This window comes from Eurytemora carolleeae, unplaced genomic scaffold, assembly GCF_000591075.1.
Source record: "Eurytemora carolleeae unplaced genomic scaffold, Eaff_2.0 scaffold333, whole genome shotgun sequence".
NCBI lineage: Eukaryota > Metazoa > Arthropoda > Copepoda > Calanoida > Temoridae > Eurytemora > Eurytemora carolleeae.
The window spans coordinates 98371-116485 of NW_019396309.1; the positions used below are offsets into that span (position 1 = coordinate 98371).

Consider the following 18115-nt stretch of genomic DNA (forward strand, 5'->3'; position numbering starts at 1 on the left):
AATAGATATCAAAAATTGTGTTAAAACTGCATTAATTTCAAATCTCAGAAAACAATTTTTTACGATGATTACCAATTGAGGTGGTGGTGATTACCAATTGAGGAGCGCGCTTGCCGCAAAACACATTTGGGTGGCGGTGATTAATCGTTGAGGAACATCTGGACTCCCCCCCTCGTTGTGCATGCGTTAAAAGTGTGATATTACACAATCTGTGAATACTGGAGAAAGGTCTGGGTTGAGAACTTGAGATTTAAACCAGTTTCTGGATGTATATATTTTTACTCTGTACTCTGTTGAATATATATATATATCTTCAACTCAGTTCTCTGTTGTCGGCTGTGAGGGGTTAACCTGCAGTTATATATAATACAAAACGTGTCTTATACAGTCGTACTCTTACGAACAACTTTTACTTTGATCACTTAAGTAATTCTGTACGTAATGTTTATATACATATTTATATCTCCAGACTAGAATCAGTAAATAATCAATTTTAAATTTGACATATGATCAACATTCACTGATTTTGTTATAAGAATATTAATGTTTAAATTTTATGTTTCAATATATAGACATACATCTTTACATATAGTGGTCGGCGATTATATTAATAGTACAAAAAAGACATTTTTATGTTTGTTGTTTGTTTGATTGTTAGCTTCTATATTTGTTTCCATATTTATGTAAATCATGCCGTTTCAATCTATCACAAACTCTATCCTCTCTACCTATCTAGGCATACATCCGTAAACAACAAGAGTCTGTATTGAATTGTCTATATATTTAGGTTTTACAAGGTGCAGGTAAATAAGTTGACTGCAACTATGGTCAATGAACTAAATAACGTATATTTCCGTGAAATAGGGTTTTATATATTTAAACTTTAAAAGCCTGATAAAAAACAAAATCAAAATCAACAGTCGTCTTTATTGTACTGATGTATGTTGTACAATTTATTCATTTTCAGAAAAATGGCTCCTTCTTCTTCCCTCACCCTAGGTGACCCAAAGCTGAAACCAACTTCACGTAAGTTAAAATGAGAGTCGAGTAGGGTAGGGTAGGGTAGGGCAGCTGTAGGGTAGGTAGGTAGTGTAGGAGGGTAGGTCCGAATGCTGGAAGGAGGGGGGGGGGGGCGAAGGGAAGCATTAAAAAAAGACGAGTAGCGAATAAACACAGAGATAAAGGCGAGATAAACAATCAAATAAATTTATTCAAGTTAAAATCTTGACGTAAATAGAAGTTACTTTTTGTAGGGGCAATTGCATTGTTCAGCCCCTAAAAGAATAAATGTCAAAATTCCCCCCCCCCACCCCCCAATTAATGCGTTCATAAAAAAAACAACGATTTGTATACTATAACAGTAGCTTTAAGTATGATGTATATCAACGAGTTATAAAAAATGTGATACCGGAATCGGAACATGGAAATGTTTGCTTAAACTCCATCATGCATGTTCTACGCTATTTGAAGCTAGTTTAATGAAAGGAAAAACAACTTTTTATCAGAACCATTCATAAAGCAGGCAACTCTATTATATGTCAAATAGTACAATAAATTGTAACGTAGAATTTGTACAACTCTCAGTACAGTTGTATTCTTACGTCACCACAAGTGTCAACTTAGATTATGTGTCCAAAAAATTGATTAATAATAGTGAACATTTTAGAATAAAGTGCTTATTTGACAGTCAACAAAGTGAAATTATATGTGTTCTTTATTTTCTATTTTTACATTTTTTTATTTAATCTTGGAAAACATGTCAACCAATGTCTGAAAATTTAGTTTTTCTTGTGACGTCAATGCATAATTGATCAATTTCTCTGTTGTCACTTATTGTACTTGATAATCTATTTGTTGTATGCTAAGCAATCACAGGGTTACCCACAAAGGATGAGACTTCAGAGGTGACCGTACAGAATCTATGTTTTGTAAATACCACCCGCAATTCCTAAATATTACAGTATAATGTTGAAATTATGTTTAGAGCAGGGTTGGAACTTGGAAAATGTTCTGAAGGAAAGGATCGTACTGATAGACGGTGCGATGGGAACCATGGTTCAGAGAGAAGGACTTGAGGAGGAGGATTTCAGGTACAATGAAAACCAGGGTTCCTTCCAGACTCGTATTAAGGGGGGGGGGGCAATGGGGGCTCAGCCCCCTGGACAAATTCCTGAATCCCTGAACGCCCCTGGGTCCTTCTTAGTTTGATTTGGGCAGTTGCAACATAGAATGGCAACTCCCTTTGATGGTCTCCACAGAATATACATGCATGTGTAAAGTGTGTGGGGGGGGACTGTACACGACTCTATTGGGGCTATAAGCATATTATGATCAGCAAAATTATTTAAAAATTTTAGTTGCAATTGGATTCCTTAAGATCCTGCTTTTCTGTTGTGGATAAATTAATCTCCTCTTGTATATCTTGAATGCACTTAATGAATATTACTTGAAATTTTAACTTTAACTTTAAAGGGACTGTAAGCGTACTTTCAAGTGACCCTATATTTTAAGACGGCAATGCCCGATTCACAACCTTTATCTGATAAATAATTTGGGAGATGTTGTTGTTGTTCTAAGTGTAAAAGTGCTTAGTTATGATAGTTCCAAAATTTTTCCTTTGGTAAAAATGCGTAAGTCACAATTTTGTAGAGAAGCTACAACTGAAAATAATCAGTTTTCTAAATGATTAACATTGATATCGAATTCATAAAAGATCAGACAAAGCTAGTATAAAGATACCGCTGTGAATCGTGCATTGCCATCTTTATATTGAGGTTCACGAAGAATTACACTCACAGTCCCTTTAAATGATAATTTCAGGGATGCAAATTTACAAAATCATTCTAAGCCACTGAAGGGTAATAACGATCTCTTGTCAATTACCAGGTAAAGATGGCTATATTTCTTAATGAAAAATATTCAAGCACAGATTAGATAATATTTATTCAACTGAGTTCTGACTATATTACCCCTAAGGTATCCATGGGTTCGCTATACAAATTTCAGCCAATTTGGTCCAACCTGTTGGCCAGCTATATATATGAGCGAAAAGCTTTATTAAATAGAAAGATTTCTTTATGACAATTAAAAAAATAGTTGTATGTTTTTTTCAGACCGGATATTGTCTACAATATTCATAAGGTGAATTCTTCACTAATTCAAAGATGGGAATGCCTAATGTACAACGGTACCCTTGAAACCTTAATCTGTTGAAAAATGTGGAAAATACCGTCGTTTCTAACTCGAAAAAAGTTAAATTTTCTTTGAATATCTCAACTGCTTCTTATTAGCAATAAATATTCCACTTTTTTTGCAGAGAAACCGCAAAAAAATTAATTCATACTTGATCAGACAAAGCTTTTATAGGATACGGTTGTAAATCATTGCATTGTCTGCTTGCATTGAGGCTTACTCGAAATTACGCTTACATTCCCTTAAATTAGTTTCTTTGTTATTCATGCTTTTTCTTGTTCCTCTTGTAAAATATGCAATTTTTTAGAAAATATTTAAAATAGATTTCTTTTTTAGAAATATTTTTTGGCTGGAGCTGACATTTGTGAAACTAACACTTTCTCAGGTTAGTTTATAATAGCTTTACATCGTCTATATATTTGTAAAGTTGCAATCTCTGTATTTGTCTGTTTGTTTGTCTGATCATAACTCAGTAACCCCTTGACAGATATGTCTCAAATTTTGATTTGAGAATTCGGGAGAACCACGGGAATGTTCTCAGCTTTGTTTTGAGATTTTAAGTTGAGTGGGTCCACTTGTATAGGGAAAAATAGCTAAAATCGAAATATAAGACCATGTGCGGGTAAACTGCAGGAGTAACTATGAGTACCCTGTGCAACGAAGGGTTAGAATAAAGTAGTAATATTATCCCTTTTAATCTTTTCAGTATGTAATTCAGTATAGTGAGAACCAGAAAACTCTTAGAGTAATAAAAAGACGACAGTGTTGGATGGTGATACAAAGCAGACAATATTACTAGTAATTTAATTATTACTTTTCTTTATTAAGTGAAATGGGTCTGTGTGCACTGCACAATTGCTTTGTTTAATGGTCATTGGACTATTTTTAATCAAAACCTTAGTGTACAAGTTGTCTTCTCACTTCAACGTTTTCTGGTTCAACTGTAATCCCATGAGCATTAAGAGATGCTATTATTTAACATTAAATTCTGTTCTTTAGATCTTTTCTTGATAAAATAATTTATTTTAAAACTTAGATATATTTAGACAAGTAAAAACAGAAACAAAGACATGAAAAGATAATCCGGCATTTAATAATAAAGCTAATATAACAAATAACAAAATTGTGCATTATTCTTTCAGGTGAGTTGCAGTGTACATAAATGTTTACTTATGGTATCCACCCCCACCTCCACCTCCTCCACATTGCTTTCCATAGCTGTCCTGTCCAAACCCATTCTTACATTTACAATAATCACAATGGCAGTATTCTCCCTCCATACTTCCATAACAGTAGTTCTTTCCATATCCTCCTTTTCCTCCCCCTCCATGCCCATATCCGGAACAATGGATCTTTCCTTCGTCGCACTTACAGTAGTGGCACTGGCAGTAAGATCCTTTCACAATGCAGGCAGTACCAGAGCCAACGCTTCCGCCGTGTCCGCCATATCCTCCGCCACCACCACCTCCCCCATGTCCACCATATCCGTCACTTAGAATTGCGGGAACTGTAAGAGATGATAATAAGGATACGAAGCTTTGAAATTAGAAAAAAATTGGGAAATGACAATAACAGGCGATACAAGAATAATGTGCTTATTTTATTTTGAAGACTGTAAAGCGTAAACAGGGTAAACAAAGCAAAGCTGCGTGGTTAAAAAAGGCAGTATTTTATATGCAAATATTAATTAAAATAAGTATCCTAAGATTATCATGTTTCCTAGAACTCCAAGTAGAATGAGTAGATGTAGAGCTGGCATGGTTTCAGTTCCACCTCAAACTAAAATAAATTGCAAGAATGACTATATAATAACTTCTCTTATTGGAGAGCTAGTGAGAAAGGAAATGTTTTGAATTTCTGATTTGTAACCTGATAACTTTACTTATCTTATACTTGTGCTTAAAAACAAAACTGGAGGCGTTACGAGGTCACAAAGTCGTACCAGTAATATCGCATAGATTTTTACCGAAGAAGGATTGGTAGGAGATGCTTGGTTGGAAGTTCAGGTTGAACTGATGTTTACAGTGTCAAGTTCGAGCTATTTATACAGATAACAACAATAGGGAAAGAGGACTTCAAAAATGAACAGATTTTCAAACTCGTCTTAAAACGTTTGTTTTTCGAGAATAGGTAGAAAGTGATTTGTTTCAAAGAAACTCTGTTAAGAATTTTTTTTATTAAATCTGCCTTTCAAATGCATTTAGTTGTGATTTTCTTGTTTTCCTTAAATTCCTTGAAAGTATGCTCTACTTTATTTATTAATTTTTTCTTATTTCAAACATTCTATCTTTTTTAAATATTTAATTTTAATTTTTTAAATTTTTTTTTAGTTTGATTTTCATATCTATCCCTGGTTAGAGCATAGGCAAAGACGTTACCGGGCGAAGATGATTTGAATTTGTTTAGTTTCTTAATTAGTTGGATCATTATTTACCATTTCTCACTTACTTCTCATTCTTTTCCTGCATTTCCTTTCCTTCTTTACAAACTTCCTCCTTAAACTTGTTTCTCTGATTTGTGTTACAGTGGAGGGTGGTAGGCCCGTAGCTAGGAATTTAAAGGGGAGGGATGGTAGGCCCGTAGCTAGGAATTTAACCCAAAAAATATTTTGGTGCGCTTACATTGTAAATGGCTGACAGACGTTTTTATATCTATTTTCATTTTCAGGAACTACTGTTGCCCAGGCAGACTATGCTCTGGAACATTTAGTATATCAGATCAATTATCAAGGAAATCATTATTATATTTTTTATTAAAAGTTTTTTATATATACAGTTAACCCAGTAGCTTCCAGAGACATGTAAAGATTTTATAAAATGTTTTATTTTTAACTTACTAATAATTGAATGCTGCAAATATTTATTTTAATTGAATAAATATATGAAGCTCTTTAAAACTCTTCCCCCATATTCATGGCTATTTATTTATTTTTACAATTATTGAAATTTATGATATAATAGTATAAAACCCATAAAAATATTGTCAAGACGGCATATTTTAAATTCTTTTGATGACTCCGAAGCACTGGATTAAACTGAGCTTGATACGTTTTTAAATAACGTACCTGACTTTAATTCTTTTTGCCGATTAAGATATTGTTATTGATTCTAAGGTGCTAAACTAGCAAAGAAGGCGGCGGAGGAGGCTTACAGGAATATGTTATAGACTTTGTATTTGATTTTAAAGATGATTCGGGGGGTGTTTAACTAAAAAAGGTTTTTTAATTAATATTATTTTAGTAAAATAAAAGCTTTATTTACTTTGTAAACTTTCCAAGATTTGAAAACTGTATTTTAGGGTTCAATTCGCTGATTTCATGTGGAAAATAAAAGAAATTTATTGGGGAAAAAAATAAATTTTTGGATAAAAAGTATCAAAAGGATTGAAAAAAGTAGCATTTTGATGGCCAATTTTTTATTCTAAAAAATATACTTCCCTGTCTCAGAATTTCTGATATTTTTTGTTGGTTAATGTCACAAAGTATGTAGAAGGGTGTTTAATAAAGTAGTACTTGTAGAGAGACTGGTTACATGAAGTATTTAGCTGGTGCAATAGTAGAGAGACTGGTTGCACGAAGTATGTTGCTGGCGCAATGGGTCCAACGAATAGAACCCTCTCTATCTCTCCAAGTGTGGAGAAACCAGAGTTCAGGAATATCAGTGAGTACTTAGTACAAGTTAAACTGAAGTAAATATTGAAATGTTTTGATCATAACTCATCTTATTGAAGAGCTAGCTATTCAGAAGAACAAAAATTTTTAAATTTTTTATGTAACTGGTTAAATTTGATTTTCTCGCACTTTGTTTATTTGTAAACTAGTAATACAAAAAACTTGTTAAAAATTTTAGAAAAGTTGTGTTTATTTGGTATATCGCCGACCATATGGTATTGGTATAAATAAAACTTTACTATTCATATGGTAAATTCAAAGCGAACTGAACGTACTTTCTTTTTATAAACTTGCCTCAAACTCTTTTTTTTTCAGATAATCTTCATAACTTGATGAGATGGACCTTTTATATTTCAATTTGATATATGGAGGTTTATTGGTTGTAAAAATATATAGGATTAGATTATTAGATTATGAAGAGAGAGATTAGTTATTTTAAAAGTTAAATTGTTTTTATCTGAGATGTGTTTAGTTCAGTGTTCAACAGATGTGTAAGATATAAAACATGCAATATAGCTAAACAAAATAATACAGGCGGTTATACTGATAAACATGAAGGATTAAATTTTAATATAGTTCTTATCAAAAATCCCATTTTAGAAAGTAACCCCTACAAAAAAAGAAAATACTTTTCTTTAAAACCTTTCTATCTGATAGTTACGTACCTATGTTTTAATTTGTAGTGTTCATCATATTTGTTTCCCTAGACGAATAAATTTAGTTTTGGAAAGATTAAAGGGACTGTAAAGGAAAGATGTATGGGGGTATAGGCTAAAGCTAATCACTTTAGTTGATCGCGACACAAGAAAGTTCTATCTGATGTTTCTGTCTCGAGAAATTGATATAAAACTGTGTCAAATTTATACGATAATTCATATATATACTATTTTGTACAGAAATAGTATAATTAAACAGATCATATTTAGCTAATCCAAAACGAATCTGAAAACGAAGACATCCCGGAGGAAGCTAATTCTTACTTTGGTTTGCTCTATATATAATTTTATAATTTTCTTATTTATTTTTAATGTATATTATTGATATATTATTTGTAAGTTTATATAACGTCACCAGAACTCCAACCAATGAGAGTGCAGTATACTGGTCACGTGATACAGACCGACATGTGACCACTATACTGCACTGTTGGGAGTTCTAACATAATACGGAATCAAAATAATATTATCAATTATATCTATTTTAAAAAATAAAAATAAAAATTAAAAAATCATAATTGGAGAAAACCTAAGTTTTAGGTTGCTCTGAGATATTTTCGTTTTCAGATTGCCATTAGTTGCGTATTTGCTGAATATGATCTGTTTAAATCTATTATTTCTATACAAAATTGTATATATATATATATATATATGAATCTTTGTATGAATTTGACACATTTTTACATCAATTTCTCGAGACAGGAACATCAGATAGAACTTTAATGGGTCGCAATCAAGAGCTAAAAAGATTAGCTTTCAGCCAATACCCCCTTTAATTTTTCCTTTACAGTCCCTTTAACAGCTTAAGTTTCTCCGCTTATTCCGTCTATTTGTATATTTAGACTAAACATGTTGTTGAAGATTTTACTGGAGGATTTAATAAAACATGTATATATGTAATACAACTCTATAATCAGGCTTTGAGAGAGAAGTTCTTTTAAAAAGTTTTATTTTTTAAACCAATACTAAAGTGTATTTGATTTTGTTACAAAGTAAATAGTTTTACTACTTAATAAGTCACAGATAAGTGAAATGGGTCTGTTTACACTGCACAATTGCACAATTGCTGTGTTTCATTCCTATTTAACTATTTAAAGTCGTTTTCCTATTTAAGACTTAATTAGTTATCAGTGTAAGATGATCTTTTCAGGTTTTGATGAACTAGTTGAAGCTTATGGTGAGCAGGCTCGAGCTCTTCTTGATGGAGGAGTTGATCTTCTGCTGGTAGAAACTGTATTTGATACAGCTAATGCCAAGGTGATTTAAACAATTAAAGGGACTGTAAGCGTTATTACAAGTGAACCTCCTTGCCAACCTTACCATGTTCGATTTTCCACGGTATCCTTTAATTTTTGTCTGATCAAGTATGAATTAGATATCAATGTTTTTGTCTTAACCTCTTCTCATTTGTGGTGACTTGTGCATTTACTGTTAAAAAAACAATGGAGAAACTCACAGAAATAAACACTTTTCGAGTCAGAAAGACAATTGTGTCTTCCATATTTTTGAAGTTTGAACAGATAAAGGTTTCAAGTGTACTGCTGTCAATCGGGCATTGCCATCTCCGCATGAAGGGTCACTAAAAATATGCTTATACATTATACAATGCCTTTAAGGCGCAATTTTAAACTCTGAAAATATGCAGCGGAAAGATGAAAGCCCGTTTTAGTCCCATTGAACGATTTGCAGCAATGCTGTGAAATTTTTGTCTTTATGTTCATTGCCTCACTTTAAAGGTCAAATATTTTAGTTTTTCCCTTTAAGGAACAAGCTGTTCACTAATTTTAAAATACTTGTAATAAATATTTGTAGAAACCCTATATTTGTAAACCTGGCCTATACCTGTACAGTTTACACTGTGTGTAAACAATAATTGTATACCCTAATAACGTTCGTTACCTTCTGAGAAAACCTATCGGTCCATATCGTATATCAAGAACTACCGTTTCGTTTAATTACGTTCATTAATTTAGCATGTACTATAATACACAGAAAATATAGATTGTTGCTTCATTACGTTTAGACAGAAGACACGTATTGATTTTCGTGTGAGAAGCAGAGGGTCAGCTCTAGTTGTTTCTTGAAAGACAGATACAGACTAAAAGAATTGCGTTGTATCTGGATTGATACAGACTGAAGTATTATTGGTCGGACAAGGTGAGGTTCGAAAGCGACTTGTATCTGTACAATACACATTTAAGAACACATATAGCGTTGTATCCGGATTGATACAGACTGAAGTATTGTAGAAGGTTCATTTCTAGAGCGAGTTGTATCTGTACGATACACATCTAACAATACATATAGCGTTGTATCCGGATTGATACAGATTGAAGTTTTAATGTAGAAGGTTCGTTTCTAGAGCGAGTTGTATCTGTACGATACACATTGAGAATACTGTCGGAGTAAGGCTTTTGCTATACATACTAATAGTTATTTTCAAATTTTGGGATTTTAAGTCTACCATCCATACCATACCATTCAAATATAATTCAGAAAACCAGAATAATCCAAATTTACAGTGAAAATTTCCTTCATCATTTTGAGTAATTTTTTTCCCATAGAAATACTAGTAAGTAGATATTCATACGGAACACTTTCTTAATCATAAAGCTCATATTCATCTGTCAGAAAACTTAAAAAGTTATTTAGTTATTGTAATTTTTTTGGGGGGATCCACAGAAGCGATAAAACCTTAGAAATCTACTTTAAATACAGTTTTTCTAAATATTTTTATGAATAAATATTTGACTGTGAGTAATTATTGAGTATTGACAAGTATTGACAACATGCTGGGTAAGATAAATTTATTTTGGGTTTTATAAAAGGGAATTATTTTAGCCATTTTTTTATCCTTTTCTTTGTAATGGTTTTCATTTAATCTTTCTTTTCTTCCTCCAGGCTGCCCTATTTGCGATCCAGAAGCTGTTTGACACTGAATACCAGGAATCATAAATATATTGTTTCGTAATAATAGAAGTTTTTAAGAATTAAAAAAACTTAATCACGAATTGTATGAAATTTAAGTCGTTGGGAAGTCCCAAGTGCCAATTTCCCAAGTGCCAATTTCCCAAGTGGCAACTTACCAAAGGTTAGGTAAGGCCTTTTGAGGCGCCACAGGCTGCAATGAGGGCCAAACGCTGCGGCTTGGATGGGCTAGGGGGGGCCGAGCGTTGCGACTAGAATATCCTATGGGCCAAGCGCTGAGTCTAGGAAAGACTTGGAAAATTGCACGTTTGGAAAGTCGCCATTTGGGAAAATACCCTTGGGAAGTTGCCACTTGGGGAAATTCCTTTGGGAAAGTACATTTTCCAACTTCCTATTTAAAACAATATTAATTGATCTGCGTTAGTCTGTTCCTATCTTTGTATCCGGCACCATTGTGGACAGGTAATAACTTAGAATTGAAAATATCAATCTAATCGAGCCTGTAGTGTAGGGAAGGACATCGCTTTAAGGCCCGTTTTTGACAAATTCAAGTTTTTTGGGCTTTAAATGTGCCTAAAATAATCTGAGATATTTGACGCACAACAAAATCTGATTTTCTATAAGTTTGTTTTTATTACATTAAGCAAATTTGGTTCTCTTACAAAAGATATTAACAAGAGCTATTTTTAAAACGATTTTAACAATCATTTTAATGGATATATATGACCATAGTTGTATAAAGTTAAAAAAAAACTTATCGAGCATAAAATTAAGAAAAGGGTTTCCTGCGTTGACCGTTGAATTTTAAAAACACTTTAAAACCCCGAATCTATAAAAATCAAATTTTTTTATCCTTTGTTACCCCTAAGGTATTCAAGAATTCCCTAAAAAAATTCAGCGCATTTATTTCAGCCTTTTGGCCAGCAATAGCTATAAATATGTGCGTCAAGCTTTATTACATTGACCTCTTAAAAATTCACCAATGAGCAGACCGAGGTCGGGTAAAATGATGTTAGAATAGGAATTAGATTAGGACTGTTCACTGGTGAGTGGTCAAGCTCCTAAACTTCGTTATTTAAAAATTTCAAGTTCTGGAAACCAAAAATGGTCAAATCTAAAATTATTTTTATTTTTAGGAGTGGACGGACATTATCAGGACAAACTGGGGAAGCTTTTATCATCTCCGTTTCTCACGCTAAACCAATGTGGTAATTATAGATGAAAACTTAGTTATATAATGATTGATTGAAAAACGTCTATCAATCAATCAATCACAATATAACTAAGTTTTCATCTAATCTAGGTTTTCGTAATTCTAAAATGTGAACAGCCGTAATAATATGAAATAAACCATAATTACAATTTTTTCTGCGCATTTTCAGAAAGTAATGATTTTTCTTTATTTTCAGCATTGGACTGAACTGTGCTCTGGGGGCAAACGAAATGCGACCATTTATAGAAGCAATAGGATTGTTTTCTTAACAAAAATATTTTTACTTTTTATAAAAATTATTTGGAAAAAAATCTACAACTTAAAAGGACTGTAAGCATAATTTCAAATATCTATTCAAGCATGAATTAGATTTTAAGGTAAAAGATTTTGAAAACTATTAATTTTAAATTGTGATTTGCGCAGGTAAATATCTAATAAATAATAGTTTTCAGAATGAAAACACTTATATTTAGAAAAATGACAATATCTTCCACATTAATAATCTGATAAAAATTTAAGGGTACTGTTGTGAATCTGGCCATGCCGTATTTGCATGGAGGGTCACTTGAAATTACGCTTTTAGTCCCTTTAAGTTGTAGATTTTATCACGCTCTGATCTTTTCTTTAACATTGAAGATCACGCTCTGATCTTTAAAATGTATACATTGATAAAAAAAATAATATTAGTCATTTGTCTTGATTAAAATGTAATATTGAATTTAAAAAAAATTATGCCAAATATATATTCTATTAACACTTAGTGTATAAAAAAAGACATATAAATAGGTAAGGCTACGGACGCCTATGTGATCTGTTACCCTAATGCAGGACTTCCAAATACCTTTGGTAAAACATCTTACAATATATCTGTCTCTAGCTAAATAAAAAATCGTTTTTTTTCGCCGAAAATTTCGCATTTCTTCGCATTTCTTCGTAGATAAAATGCGAAAAGTTTCGCATTTTTCATAAAGCGAAAGAGATAAAATGCAAAATTTCACGAAAATTTTAGCATTTTTTAGACTAAATTGCGACATATTTTATTTCTCTCGAAATTCTGCATTGTCCTCTTTCTTTTCGCAAAATTCATCTTCGCGAAAAAAATACGAATTTTCACGAAAAGGTGACGAAATGCGAAAAAATATTGCTAAATTTCGCATTTTAAAAGCTAAATTCTAGGCCTACATTGCGAACTATGTATTGCATTTTCTCGAGTGGTTTGGTTCCTTTACGGCGATTTATGATGCAAGAGAAAAACATATTCTTACAAATATTTTCGTTTTCTGAGATTTAGTTTCATGTGAGGTTTCATTTATTGTATTTTATTCTTTTCATAATAATATAGTTTAAACCATCAAACTTTTATAGACAAAGTACCAAGTAAAAATGTGCATTAGGGTACCCCAAAAATGTGCATTAGGGTACCCTAAAAATGTGCATTAGGGTACCCCAAAAATGTGCATTAGGGTACCCCAAAAATGTGCATTAGGGTACCCTAAAAATGTGCATTAGGGTATCCCAAAAATGTGCATAAGGGTACGCCAAAAATGTGCATTAGGGTATCCCAAAAATGTGCATTAGGGTACCCCAAAAAAATACCAACTTGAAATATTTGTATGATGCAGACCGGAATGAAGTGAATTTTAGTCAAACAAATTCAGGAAATAAAAAAAATTGAGATCGGACCAAGCTTTTACCGTCTGATATACTTTTCACATAGAGTTGACGTTCATCAAAAAAATATTTCTTGAATTTATCATCTCATACATCATTTTCTTAGTAATTGTCCATTAAGATTTAATACATTAAAATTTTTGGAAAAAATATTGGATTAGTTAGGCCAAAAAACCGTCAAAAATTCTAGTTTTTTGGAAAAGTACACGTTTTGGTTTTTTTTTGAACTTTTATAATATTAAACCAGGCCCAAGCTGAATATGTTTTGATAATTTTTTGCTTCATTAATTTTATTAACGCTGCAGTGATTACCAGAAAACTCTGAATTAGGAAGACGACTTTTAAACACACGTGAGGACTATAAATATGAGAAACTACAGTTGCGCAATGTATTTTAATTAATGGTGGTTTAATAAGTTAAAATTGTAAATGCTATAAAACAACATCAATTACACTTCAGTATTGTTTTAATGCCGTCTTCCTACTCGACAGTAATTTATGTTAAAATTTAAATTTTAACAAAATTATTTAAATAATTATATGATAGCAGCTGCAAATATTTTGACATTTCTATTTTTCTCGATCTCCATTTTCTTCTTATTTCATCCTCCATCAATTTTGATTATCCCTGATTAAGGTGGTTACGACGAGCTGCCGGCTGAAACTGGTTTTAATATGTTATCCCTGATTAAGGTGGTTACGACGAACTGCCAGCTGAAACTGGTTCTAATATGTTATCCTTTGCTAAAGATGGATTCGTTAATGTTGTTGGAGGTTGTTGTGGAACAACTCCAGATCATATCAGGTATTTGACTAGAATATTATTTCTTACATCAGGTATTTGACTAGAATATTATTTCTTAAGCAGGGTGTCAAAAAAACTCTTTTTGACATTGTAGCACTCACGGCCACTCTGGACTAATCAAGGCGAATTGCATTGGGTTTCTTTAATTTAGTTAAATTAATTTAATCTAGCTTTGGTCACAGCATACAGATCCTTTGTTTTTGGAAATGGAATGCTTAAATTAACTGATATCCACAAACATACTGCTTCTACTATTAAAAGAAAAACTTCCTTTGTCTTCATTTGTAGAACCTAAAAGGACACAAAGTTTTAAATTGGAATTAGTAAGAATTAAGTATCTTAAACCTTTTACAACATATTTTTTCCGAGAATTTAAAAAAGTGTTCCAATGGATATTACATGTTCATTTTCAGTACTTTCTAAACGGATATGAAAATATATCTGGCTTCTAGATTTAAGGAATTTGAATGTAAAAACAGGAACTGCTACTCATGTAATTTGTAATTTGTAAATACTGTAAACCACTGTAACATATTTTCGCCAAAAATTAGATTTTTAGTTCTCGGGTTTCTCCTTTCCTTCCTTCTTTATTTCCTTTTTTAAATTACTTTGTGCTTTGTGTAATGTATTAGTTAGTATAAAATTTTGGAGGGCCAGCCAATCAAAACAACCAGAAACGGTTAGGCTGTAGCCCTGGCTAGTGACTGTTTAGTTATAAATTATAAAATTAAAAATGTATTTATTGTGATGTTAGCCGAAATATCTTTCTATCTATCTATAATTTTTATTTTATTTTCCAATGTATTTTTAGAGCTGTTGCGGAAGCAGTTAAAGGCATCAAACCAAGGATTCCAGCTAAATCTATTTCAGGTGGAGATATGATTTGAAACAAAATTAATTGAACAAATTCGTAGTTTTAGCAGATAGTCATTTTAGCCCAGCTCAAAATATGTTCTGAAAAGTACCGTAACCGTAATTTCAAGTGACCCTTTTCAGAAGGTCACTTTACAGTCCCTGTAATGATTATTTCAAGGCCCCCTCCTGGCCACCTACCCTGTTCTATAACTGTTGTGCTTGGATTAGAAATGATTAAATCCAAAATATATGAATGAATTTATACAATCTCACTCTTCATATTCACGCTTCGCTGCAACGTAACATGTACTTTTGTCGTATCCAATTCATTAAATAAGCCACCAATTAGGGACTAAATGATTAACCCTGTATTTTGCGGGAGAGAGGGTGGATCCGTAGATCCCAGGACCAAGCTAATATTTGTTCAGCTGATCACATGTTGTTGGCTGGTCTTGAACCCTTGAAAGTTGGTCGTCTCTCTAACTTTGTTAATATTGGAGAGCGTTGTAATGTTGCTGGTTCAAGACTATTCTGTAGATTGATCAAGGTAAAATGTTTTTTCTTTAATGTGTATTAGCGGATTATGATTTTCCAGGGTTGGAGGTGAAGAAAATTGCGTGCGAAGCGTGCCTAAATTTGCCATCCCCCCCCCACCTTACTTCAAAAAATTCCTTTCCTGAAATTATATGTTTTTCTTTTAAAGAGCTATCCAGAAGAACAAAAACATTTGATAATATATGTAACCGGAAAAATGTGCTTAAAATGTGCTTAAATTGTGCTAAAAACAAAACTAGAGGAGCTACGTGGTCATAAAGTCGTACCTTCGATGTCGCATTAATTTTACCTTCTCCTTAGTATAAGAGGGGAGGGGGGGGGGAATAAATTTGTTCCACTTTCAAAAATAATTTAACTAGGACTGAAAAAGTTAATTGGGCGCCCCTCGGAAAATAATTTTAAATCCATCTTTAAAAATACAATTTACGAATGTAGAAGCTGTTCTTTCGTCTCAGTTGCACACTATATCATAATCGGGGGAGGGGCGTCCTCCAGTTTTGCGGAAGAAGGGGGGGGGGGCAGTACCCTCCTTTTCCAGCTCCTCCCTCATAAGCCGCCTCTGATAATGTGTCACAGTTGTGATGTTTTTATAAAATTTGACACATGGATAGTTTTTAATGCAGTATATTAACAATGTGTTATACTTAGGAAGGAAAGTATGATGAAGCCCTGGCTATAGCTAAGCTCCAGGTTGAGAATGGAGCACAGGTTCTTGATATCAACATGGACGAAGGTATCGTTGTACGATCTTTTCTAATTCGAATATGTTTGAGTTTGAATCTGCTACAGTGAAACCCTTAATAACGAATACATCGAAAGAATTCATCAAATGTCGTATTCTTCACTTTCTGATAATGGAATGTTGCAGATATTTAGTTTTTTAATTAAATGATTATATGGAACTCTTTAAAACTGTTCCCGCATATTCATAGCTATTTATTTATTTTCGCAAATACTGAAATTTACGTAATATAGTATAAAACTTATTGAAAAAGTGTCAAGACGACATTTGATAAATTCTTCCGATGTATTCGTTATTAAGGGTTACACTGTATTTTTAAAGTATTTCACTTCATAGTCTTCTTTTTTTATAATTAGTAGAAATTTATTAGAAATTCGTTTAGGTGATTTATTTTAAGATCAATCTTATTTCTCGAATCTAAATTAAATTTGTTTAATAAAAAGTGTTCATGTAAACTGATCTTGTAGAATACATATTTTTCTCCAAATTAACTAAAAAAAAGCATGCTTAATATTTTCCTCCAAATCAACTTATAAAAGCCTGCTGAACACTTTTCTCAAAATCAACTAATAAAAGCATGCTTACCACTATTATCAAAACTAACAAAAGCATGCTTATCACTTTTCTCAAAATCAACCAATAAAAGCATGCTTAATATTTTCCTCCAAATCAACTAATAAAAGCATGCTTTTCACTTTTCTCAAAATCAACTAGTAAAAGCATGCTCATCACTTTTCTCAAAATTAACTAATAAAAGAATGCTTATCACTCTTCTCAAAATCAACTTATAAAAGCCTGCTGAACACTTTTCTCAAAATTAACTAGTAAAAGCATGCTTATCTTTTTTCTCAAAATCAATTAATAAAGCCTGCTTATCACTTTTCTCAAAATCAGCTAATCACTTTTCTCAAAATCAACTAATAAAAGCATGCTTATTACTATTCTTAAAATCACCTATTAAAGCATGCTTCTTTTCAGTTTTCTTCAAATAACCTATTAATGCTAATTAGATTAAGTTTGATATGTTGTAAAGGAATGTTGGACGGTAAGGCTGCTATGAGCAAGTTTTGCAATCTCATATCATCAGAACCAGACATATCAAAGGTTAATAATTTATATACAATAGTCGTCGTATATATCAATACAATAAAGATCAAGCTGTTAAACAGTAGTAGCACTTAAACTTTTAAACAACGGGAAGTTGTCAATTAACATCTCATCTTGTTTTCCTGCTTGTTAGGGATCAAAGCCTTTATAATTCGTCTTTATTGAATTTATATAATTGCCGACCATTACAGATACTCTTAAAAGATTTAAAACTCGTTAATTTTGTTATGAAAGATGAAAGAAAAATAAGTCAAAAATAATAAATGATTTCTCAGGTCCCGCTCTGCATAGATTCGTCAAATTTTGAGGTCATTGAAGCGGGTCTTAAATGTACTCAGGTAAGTTATATTTTTAAAAAATTGAAAAATGTTGGAAAATTATGAAAAATGTTGAAAAATGTTGAAAAATGTTTACAGGGAAAATGTATCATCAACTCTATATCCTTGAAAGCTGGGGAACAAGATTTTATTGAGAAAGCAACAACTATCAAGGTAAGGGATAAGGACTTCTGCGGTTTTAAGTTCATGAATGATCAATTTAAAAAAAAGTATTCCAAGTAAGTATCGAACAATCTGTGAGAATTTCCGAACACTGATTTTTCCTCATTTTCTGAATCTCCTGATTGGTCAAATACAGTTTTTTACTCACATTGTTAGAATCA

At 32.3% G+C, this 18115-nt stretch overlaps 2 protein-coding genes across 5 annotated transcripts in view; one reads left to right on the plus strand and one right to left on the minus strand.

Annotated features, from left to right (window-relative positions):
- The first annotated feature begins 956 nt into the window (after window positions 1-956).
- Window positions 957-18115, plus strand: part of LOC111700666 (methionine synthase) — a 30917-nt gene continuing 13758 nt past the window's right edge. For 2 of the 3 annotated variants that reach the window (XM_023471657.1, XM_023471658.1), the window contains exons 1-21: window positions 957-1026; window positions 1985-2090; window positions 2821-2886; window positions 3114-3141; window positions 3529-3577; window positions 5860-5922; window positions 6305-6344; window positions 6751-6851; window positions 8729-8835; window positions 10480-10524; window positions 10931-10968; window positions 11643-11714; window positions 11916-11970; window positions 12502-12565; window positions 14084-14195; window positions 15007-15065; window positions 15479-15597; window positions 16254-16338; window positions 17381-17451; window positions 17730-17792; window positions 17871-17945. In XM_023471657.1, coding sequence (XP_023327425.1) covers window positions 972-1026; window positions 1985-2090; window positions 2821-2886; window positions 3114-3141; window positions 3529-3577; window positions 5860-5922; window positions 6305-6344; window positions 6751-6851; window positions 8729-8835; window positions 10480-10524; window positions 10931-10968; window positions 11643-11714; window positions 11916-11970; window positions 12502-12565; window positions 14084-14195; window positions 15007-15065; window positions 15479-15597; window positions 16254-16338; window positions 17381-17451; window positions 17730-17792; window positions 17871-17945 — 1473 coding nt within the window. In that variant the 5' untranslated portion in view covers window positions 957-971. Of the gene's footprint in view, window positions 1027-1984; window positions 2091-2820; window positions 2887-3113; window positions 3142-3528; window positions 3578-5859; window positions 5923-6304; window positions 6345-6750; window positions 6852-8728; window positions 8836-10479; window positions 10525-10930; window positions 10969-11642; window positions 11715-11915; window positions 11977-12501; window positions 12566-14083; window positions 14196-15006; window positions 15066-15478; window positions 15598-16253; window positions 16339-17380; window positions 17452-17729; window positions 17793-17870; window positions 17946-18115 lie in introns of all 3 variants that reach the window. The other variant, XM_023471659.1, reaches the window with a different exon arrangement.
- LOC111700667 (glycine-rich cell wall structural protein) lies at window positions 4268-5325 on the minus strand. Of its 2 annotated transcripts, none has more exons than XM_023471661.1 (3): window positions 5135-5325; window positions 4912-4971; window positions 4268-4699 (listed from the first exon to the last, which is right to left on the minus strand). In XM_023471661.1, the coding sequence occupies exons 2-3, from the start codon at window positions 4949-4951 to the stop codon at window positions 4359-4361; spliced, it is 381 nt and encodes a 126-aa protein (XP_023327429.1). In that variant the 5' UTR covers window positions 4952-4971; window positions 5135-5325; the 3' UTR covers window positions 4268-4358. The 2 variants fall into 2 exon arrangements, with proteins under 2 accessions (XP_023327429.1, XP_023327428.1); XM_023471660.1 differs by having other exon boundaries at window positions 5159-5318.

Coding starts and splice junctions, on each gene's coding strand:
- LOC111700667 (XM_023471661.1), bottom strand. CDS start 4,951: ATGCCAGCTCTACATCTACTCATTCTACTTGGAGTTCTAG. Junction 4,700..4,911: donor CATTCTACTTGGAGTTCTAG/GAAACATGATAA, acceptor CATCTCTTACAG/TTCCCGCAATTCTAAGTGAC.